Below are 9,057 nucleotides of genomic sequence, written 5' to 3'. Positions count from 1 at the left end.
TGCCTCAGAGAAACCCCTAAAAGGAAAGACAGCCCCCCACAAATATTGACTGTGAAAGGAGAGGGAAATGACGAACACAGAAATGAAACTAGAATTCAGCAAAGGGGAGGCCAATACTAAACTAGATAGACAGAGAGCAAAGGATACTGTGCGGTCAGTATTAAAAACTACAAAATCCACGCAGAGTTTAAAAAAATGAACTCCACACCGACTCACGGTGTGGAGGGGCAAATCTGCTTTCCCAGAGCTTCCAGCTAGCCTGAATAAGACACAGTGACAAGCTGGACAAAAGAGACAAAATGCAAAGCAATAGAGTCCAAACAAATGGACAAACAAAACTAACAAAACTTATCTTTTGCAGACAAGGACTGGCCATATGAGAAATCCAAGGGAAGAATCAAATCCAACCAAGAACATTGACAGCAGGCATGGACTAAAGCCCAGAGCAGGTTTAACCCCTTTCTGCATTTGGACGTAATATTCCGTCCATGTGGGGTGAGCCTTAATTCCCAAAGACGGAATATTACGTCCATTGCGATCGACCGCGCTCACGGGGGGAGCGCCGCCGTTCGCGGCCGGGTGTCAGCTGCTTATCGCAGCTGACATCCGGCACTATGTGCCAGGAGCGGTCACGGACCGCCCCCGGCACATTACCCCCGGCACACCGCGATCAAAGATGATCGCGATGTGCCGGCGGTGCAGGGAAGCATCGCGCAGGGAGGGGGCTCCCTGCGTGCTTCCCTGAGACCCCCGCAGCAACGCGATGTGATCGCGTTGCTCCGGGGGTCTCCTACCTCCCTCCCTGCAGTAAGTCCCGGATCCAAGATGGCCGCGGATCCGGGTCCTGCAGGGAGGGAGGTGGCTTACCAAGTGCCTGCTCAGAGCAGGCACTTGGTAACGCTGCACTGCTCTCAGACAGATCGGTGATCTGTCAGAGTGCTGTGCAAACTGGCAGATCACCGATCTGTATTGTCCCCCCTGGGACAAAGTAAAAAAGTTTAAAAAAAAAATTCCAAGTGTGTAAAAAAAAAAATCCTAAATAATAAAAAAAAAATAAATATATTATTCCCATTAATACATTTCTTTATCTAAATAAAAAAAAAATAAATAAAAGTACACATATTTAGTATCGCCGCATCCGTAACGACCCCACCTATAAAACTGGCCCACTAGTTAACCCCTTCAGTAAACACCGTAAGAAAAAAAAAAAAAACGAGGCAAAAAACAACGCTTTATTATCATACCGCCAAACAAAAAGTGGAATAACACGCGATCAAAAAGACGGATTTAAATAACCGTGGTACCGCTGAAAGCATCATCTTGTCCCGCAAAAAATGAGCCACCATACAGCAACATCAGCAAAAAAATAAAAAAGTTATAGTCCTCAGAATAAAGCGATGCAAAAATAATTATTTTTTTCTATAAAATAGTTTTTATCGTATAAAAGCGCCAAAACATAAAAAAATGATATAAATGAGGTGTCGCTGTAATCGTACTGAACCGAAGAATAAAACTGCTTTATCAATTTTACCAAACGCGGAACGGTATAAACGCCTCCCCCAAAAGAATTTCATGAATAGCTGGTTTTTGGTCATTCTGCCTCACAAAAATCGGAACAAAAAGCGATCAAAAAATGTCACGTGCCCGAAAATGTTACCAATAAAAACGTCAACTCGTCCCGCAAAAAACAAGACCTCACATAACTCTGTGGACTCAAATATGGAAAAATTATAGCTCTCAAAATGTGGTAACGCAAAAAATATTTTTTGCAATAAAAAGCGTCTTTCAGTGTGTGACGGCTGCCAATCATAAAAATCCGCTAAAAAACCCGCTATAAAAGTAAATGAAAAAAATGTATTTATTTCCATTTTCCCATTAGGGTTAGGGCTAGGGTTAGGGCTAGGGTAAAGGTACCGTCACACAGTGCAATTTTGATCGCTACGACGGCACGATTTGTGACGTTCGAGCGATATAGGTACGATATCGCAGCGTGTGACACGCTCCTGCGATCAGGGACCCCGCTGTGAATCGTACGTCGTAGCACATCGTTTGAAACTTTCTTTCGTCGTCCAGTGTCCCGCTGTGGCGGCATGATCGCATGGTGTGACAAAGGTGTGCACGATATTGTATACGATGTAAAGGGCGGAGGAGCTGGCTACGTAGGAGCGCTGAATTCTCCACCTCCCGTGTGCTGATTGGGCGGTACAATACTGTGCGCTCATTCGACAAAGGACTATTGTTCCCAGCGGATAAAACCGGAGCTCTCGAGCGCGCTATTCATTTCTCTCTGTAGCACGTGCTGTGAACAGAACTCCTAAATTCGCTGGATTCCCTGGACTTTTAACTACTAGACTTTTACCGCAAAAGGTATGTATAACGCTACAGCGTAGCATATGTTGCGCTTCAACGGGGATAAACGCTGGAGTGTGGTTGATTGTTCCTTTGAGTAGGGTAGGCCTGAGAACCTCAGGTACACAGCTGTTGCGTGGCCCAATTAATTAATCCTTTTACAGATCGAGATGGTTGACTGCCCCATTTAATACCAGTAGTAACATATATAGTTATTAGATCAATGGTCAGAACATTGTTTTGTAAGCACGTGTATTTATTGTACGTTTGTTTTCTTTTTAGGAACTATGCTCACTTCCGATGAGAGTTCTGTTGTTGCTGCTGCCCTGGTGTTTGAGGCAGCACGTCTCCAAGAGGAGAGACGTCCTAAACGAAAACGTCGCATGTGGACCCGGAGCTGGCTGCAGAAAAGATCCACATTGTCACACATGGGTCTCATAAGAGAGTTACGTGACAATAACCCTCAAGATTTCCGAAACTACCTTCGGATGTCCGAGGAATCCTTCAAAATAATACTGTCTGCTGTTACGCCACTCATACAAAGGTGTGATACGCCGATGCGTGCAGCCGTGCCCGTGGAGGAAAGGTTGGCGGTGACACTGCGCTTCCTGGCAACAGGAAGGTCTCTTCAGGATTTGCAGTTTTCCGCAGCTGTTTCCAGACCTTTCCTGAGCGTTGTGATTCCGGAGACATGCGAGGCCATTGTGCAGAGCTTAAGGCATTATATGGAGGTACTACTATATTTTTTTGGCTGCTGTGTTATGTCGATATATTATACTAGCTATTGAACCCGTTCTACGCCCTGATGGCGAGCATTTCTATAGGTATATGTTCTACATCCTATCATGTGCTGCTCCCATCCTGCGCCCCCATTCTGACATGTGCTGCTGTGATCCTGCGCCTCCATTCTGACATGTGCTGCTACCATTTTGCGGCTCCATTCTGATATGTGCTGCTCCAACCCTGCGCCACCCTTTTTTATTTGCTGCTCCCAACGTAATTTTATTGATTATATTATTTAGATATATTGTTTAGCACCCCCTCTGAGTCACCGAAGCCATCTGAAAAAATGGCTGCCTGCATACTCTGGGTTGTTGACTTTGTTATACTAATCCATACTGCGCCTCAATCACTGTAGGATGTCCACATGAGAGTGTATGTGCATAATATATTTGACCTAATTTGTACATGTTTCCTTCTCATCTTGCAGTTTCCCAAGACGGCGGATGACTGGAAGAGGATTGCTTCCGATTTTGATGAGCTGTGGCAGTTTCCAAACTGCGGTGGTGCATTAGATGGAAAGCATGTGCGCATCACGCAACCAGCCAACTCTGGATCCTTTTTTTTCAACTACAAAGGATATTTCAGTGTGATCCTCATGGCCCTTGTCAATGCAAACTATGAGTTTGTCGATGTGGATGTTGGCATGAATGGTCGAGTCTCCGACGGTGGTGTTTTTGAACACACTTCATTTGGGGAAAGCTTGAGGAACAATGAACTGCTGTTGCCACTAAATGAAGACACAAAAGCAAACCTAAATTTTGTCTTCATCGCTGATGAAGCTTTCCCTCTTCATCCACATTTGCTGAAGCCATTTGCACAGAGAACACTCACACCGGAGCGCAGAATCTTTAATTACCGGTTGTCGAGGGCCCGTCGTGTGGTTGAAAATGCCTTTGGGATTATGGCAAATCGGTTTAGAGTGTTCCACACAGCTATCAACTTGAAGCTGCCGTCTATAGACTTTGTGGTTTTGGCATGCTGTGTGCTCCATAATTTCCTGAGACGTCATGATACGAGCTCCTATTCTCCTCCTTCGTTTATTGATGCAGTGGACGCAAGAACCGGAGATATTGTGCCCGGGGAATGGCGTACACAACCTGATAATTTTACAGCTCTTCAAGCTCTTGGATCTGGCAGACAGGCAGACGATGCAAGGGACTGTCGCGAAAAATACTGTCAGTACTTTAATGGTTCTGGAGCTGTACCCTGGCAGGATCGCGCCGTATAAAAAAAATTTTTTTTTTGCTTTGCTGTCATAGAAACCTCTCTAAATAACTTTAAATGTGATGCCTATAAAATGGTGCTGTTAACCCTTATAGCTTGGTAAACATTAAAGAAATAATGCGAAGATTTTTGGGTTTTTTTGGAACACTTTCTTGGTTTTAAATTATTTTACAACAAAATATAACATAACCCCCCCCCAAAAAAAAAAATTATCTCCGGCCCAAGAGGTGTCGCAGCGTCACGCCCTGCTGCTCCACTTGACTCTGGAGGAGCGCTGCTGTCTGCTGCAGGAGCGCTGCTGTCCGCTCCAGTCGCAATTGTCTCGCCAGGAGCTCTCTTACGGTGGGCGGTTCTGTGGATAGAAGAGGTTGGAGAACCAACGTTGATTCCACTGAAAATACATCTCGACCTCTGGGGCAGGACCAAATTTTCTGTGTTGTAAATTTCTATTTGGTCTGGCACCACAGGGCGATTTTACAGTTTTAGTTGTCTATGGTGACATCCAGCAGAAAACCACTCGCATTATCTTGATACTTACGGAGAAGGGACGCCGGTTCCTCATTGCCAGAACCAGAGCTGCTAATGTCCCATCCCAGCGATCTGGCCTCTGCTGCAGCAGCTAAAAGGAAATAATAACAGATCTGGTTAACTATGGAACACGCCGTTGGGAAGCGCTCGCTGTTTTGGTCACTTACGTATGTTAGCTTCTGGGGAGAATGCCGCCGACCCGGGGGAGGAAGAGGAGTGTCGAAAGGGAGGTGTTGAGGGTGGTGTAGGGGTGCGAGGCCGTCTGCTGTCTGGTGGTGGCGTGGTAGGCCGCTGGGTCATTACTGCGTCTGTAATGTATTCAAATATTTCCGCTACCCTCTTATGTCCCGTATGCAGTTGGAAAACTGTAATCTATGATTGTTAACTTACGTGACGTCACGGACTGTGGGCTCCCGCTGGTGGTGGATGCTGTGGTGCTGCTGGCAATGGCAGGTACCTGTTGCCGCCGCTGTCTCTCTACACAGAAAGTTAACAAACGCAATCTTTAAAAACACATGTAGAGTGCTGCAGATCAAAGCTAACAATATACTGAAACATAAAATTTATATCACACTTCACAGGGGTGCGAGGGTGCATGGTCGCAACAGATGGTGGAGGCGTGGTAGGCCGCTGGGTCATTACTGCGTCTGTAATGTCTTCAAATATTTCAGCTACCCTGTTATGTCCCGTGTGATGTTAAAAAAAAAAAGCAATAAATGATTGTGAACTTACGTGATGTCCCGGACTGTGGGCTCCCACTGGTGCCTGAAGATGGGGTACTGGTGGCAATGGTGGGTCTGACTTGCCGCCGCTGTCTCTCTACACCTAAAGTAAAGAATCACAATGTTTACACACAAATGTTGAGTGCTGCAGATCAAAGCTTACAATATACTCAAACATAAAATAGAGATCACACTTTACAGGGGTGCGATACTCAGACATGTATGTGGGCTCTGGTGTTCAATGGTCTTCCTGTCTTTGGAAAACGTATTATTTCATCAGTAGGCCAACCTCCTCCGTTAATATTTATGGGAAATTGAGAAAGTAAAAATTATGGACATCTTAATAATTTCAAGATGGTGGTTGAGATTAGGGAACCCGACAAGTTTTCTCACGGACAACGCATATTCTGCTTGGAAAATAACTAAATTTTAAAAAAACGGGGCATGTGTTTTAATGCATTTGAGGTCACGTTGGCAACCATGAGCGCAAGCCTCCCTCCCAAACCCCCCCCCCCCTCCTGACAGCATGCATCTCCCAATTCCCCCATACTAGTACTTGCCTCGCCTTGCCTCCGCACGCAACTCAGCAAACATTTGTGGCGTTTTATAGCGGAGGTCAGCCCATTTTTTACGCAGCTGAAGCTGACTGCGGCAGACGCCAAACCTCCTCTCCATCATTCTTGTTATGTGGCCAAGCACTTCTCGCTTGTGGATGTGTGGGTGGGCAGGGCGGCTCTCCAGACCTTCGTAATCCATGGCATCCATCTGACTAATAAAAAAAAGGATTTCTGGCTGCCCCAGAGGAGCAGAACGCATTCTCGCCGCCATTTTAGATGGAATGACCCTGAACAGCAACGCCCAGAGGAGGAGCAGCGCTCCGCCATCCTGCCGCGCGATTGGCATCGCAATAGCGTTGCCGTTTATGAACAGCGTCACATTTGTGACGACTGAGCGTTACGAAAGGAACGCACATAGTAAATGCCGTTCGAAGGATCGTTATATAACGCCGGAGCGGCACGTAATGTACGCTCGTGGTCTATGACGGCGTGATGACGTACAGCGTTCCTGCGTGCCTGCCCTAGCTTGTTTTTGTCCCCTGACATCGTGATAATGGCTGCCAGTCGCCGTGGTCCACCTATGGGCATCCCAGAGCTCAAGTTCCTTATTGGAACAATGGATAGGATGCAGTATGAAACCACAGGGATGGTGCTGCACCGCAACCAGCACAAGGAGGAAGTTGTCCGTGTGGTGTCTGAGGGCCTCAGGAAGCGGTTTGGGATAACTCGCAGCAAGGCCCAGATAGTGAAAAAATGGGGCGATCTCAAGTCCAAAAGTCCAGAGCGCCTGCAGGAGCTTCGCCAGGAGATTCGCAGAGGTTAGTACTCAGGTACCCAAAAGTATGTGGCACAGCTATGGGGCAGTTTGAACGTTGCAGAGCCACTATGTGCCACAGCTATGGGACAGTATGAACGTTGCAGAGCCACTATGTGCCACACCTATGGGACAGTTTCAACGTTGCAGTGCCACAGCTATGGGACAGTATGAACGTTGCAGAGCCACTATGTGCCACAGCTATGGGACAGTATGAATGTTGCAGAGCCACTATGTGCCACACCTATGGGACAGTTAGAACGTTGCAGAGCCACTATGTGCCACAGCTATGGGACAGTATGAACGTTGCAGAGCCACTATGTGCCACACCTATGGGACAGTTTCAACGTTGCAGAGCCACTATGTGCCACAGTTAGGGGACAGTTTCAACGTTGCAGTGCCACAGCTATGGGACAGTTTGAACGTTGCAGAGCCACTATGTGCCACACCTATGGGACAGTATGAACGGTGAAAAGTACTATGTGGCACAGCTAACTGCTGACCGAACTTTTTTTTTCCTTCACAGAGGCAAAGAGACAGCGCCGCCGTAGACACGAGGCATCACACACCGCCTCTGAAGTCCAAGAGCCCTCCGGGTCAAAGACAACTGATCCTAGTAGGTTCCCACAATAATGTGATTTGGATTTGGTTGCAGGTCCCCTCCTCCCCCCCCCCCCCGGCAGCCAGTGTTGCCATATATGCTAACAGACCTTTTTTTTGTTTTTTCCTTCACAGAGGCAAAGACACAGCGCCGCCGTAGCGACGAGGCTTCTCACACCGCCTCTGAAGTCCCTGAGCCCTCCGGGTCAAAGACAACTGATCCTAGTAGGTTCCCACAATAATGTGATTTGGATTTGGTTGCAGGTCCCCTCCTCCCCCCCCCCCCCCCCCCGGCAGCCAGTGTTGCCATATATGCTAACAGACCTTTTTTTTTTTTTCCTTCACAGAGGCAAAGACACAGCACCACCGCCGCCACGAGGCATCCCGCACAGCCTCTTCTACATCTGTGCCCTCCGTGTCTACTCCTCCAGATCCTAGTAGGTTCCCACAATTATGTGATTTGGATTCAGTTGCAGGTCCCCTCTTCCCCCCCACCCCCTCCCCCGGCAGCCAGTGTTGCCATATATGCTGACAGACCTTTTTTTTTTTGGTTCCCTTCACAGAGGCAAAGAGACAGCGCCGCCGTAGCGACGAGGCTTCTCACACCGCCTCTGAAGTCCCAGAGCCCTCCGGGTCAAAGACAACTGATCCTAGTAGGTTCCCACAATAATGTGATTTGGATTTGGTTGCAGGTCCCCTCCTCCCCCCCCCCCCCGGCAGCCAGTGTTGCCATATATGCTAACAGACCTTTTTTTTTTTTAATTTTTTTTTCCTTCACAGAGGCAAAGACACAGCGCCGCCGTAGCGACGAGGCTTCTCACACCGCCTCTGAAGTCCCAGAGCCCTCCGGGTCAAAGACAACTGATCCTAGTAGGTTCCCACAATAATGTGATTTGGATTCAGTTGCAGGTCCCCTCTTCCCCCCCACCCCCTCCCACGGCAGCCAGTGTTGCCATATATGCTGACAGACCTTTTTTTTTTTGGTTCCCTTCACAGAGGCAAAGAGACAGCGCCGCCGTAGCGACGAGGCTTCTCACACCGCCTCTGAAGTCCCAGAGCCCTCCGGGTCAAAGACAACTGATCCTAGTAGGTTCCCACAATAATGTGATTTGGATTTGGTTGCAGGTCCCCTCCTCCCCCCCCCCCCCGGCAGCCAGTGTTGCCATATATGCTAACAGACCTTTTTTTTATTTTATTTTTTTTTCCTTCACAGAGGCAAAGACACAGCGCCGCCGTAGCGACGAGGCTTCTCACACCGCCTCTGAAGTCCCAGAGCCCTCCGGGTCAAAGACAACTGATCCTAGTAGGTTCCCACAATAATGTGATTTGGATTTGGTTGCAGGTCCCCTCCTCCCCCCCCCCGGCAGCCAGTGTTGCCATATATGCTGACAGACCTTTTTTTTTTTTTTTTCCCTTCACAGAGGCAAAGACACAGCACCACCGCCGCCACGAGGCATCCCGCAAAGCCTCTTCTACATCT

The 9,057-nt window shown here is 47.9% G+C and overlaps 1 protein-coding gene across 1 annotated transcript; it reads left to right on the top strand.

Annotated features, from left to right (window-relative positions):
* The first annotated feature begins 2,894 nt into the window (after positions 1 to 2,894).
* On the top strand, positions 2,895 to 4,378 carry LOC138643634 (uncharacterized). Its single transcript, XM_069732490.1, has 2 exons — positions 2,895 to 3,080; positions 3,560 to 4,378. Exons 1-2 carry the CDS (start codon positions 2,907 to 2,909, stop codon positions 4,358 to 4,360), a joined length of 975 nt encoding a protein of 324 aa, XP_069588591.1. The 5' UTR covers positions 2,895 to 2,906; the 3' UTR covers positions 4,361 to 4,378.
* Positions 4,379 to 9,057: the final 4,679 nt, after the last annotated feature.

This window comes from Ranitomeya imitator, chromosome 6, assembly GCF_032444005.1.
Source record: "Ranitomeya imitator isolate aRanImi1 chromosome 6, aRanImi1.pri, whole genome shotgun sequence".
In the NCBI taxonomy this organism is placed as follows: Eukaryota; Metazoa; Chordata; class Amphibia; order Anura; family Dendrobatidae; genus Ranitomeya; species Ranitomeya imitator.
Note: the sequence above shows the minus strand (reverse complement) of the source record. Positions and strands in the feature narration are given on the sequence as shown.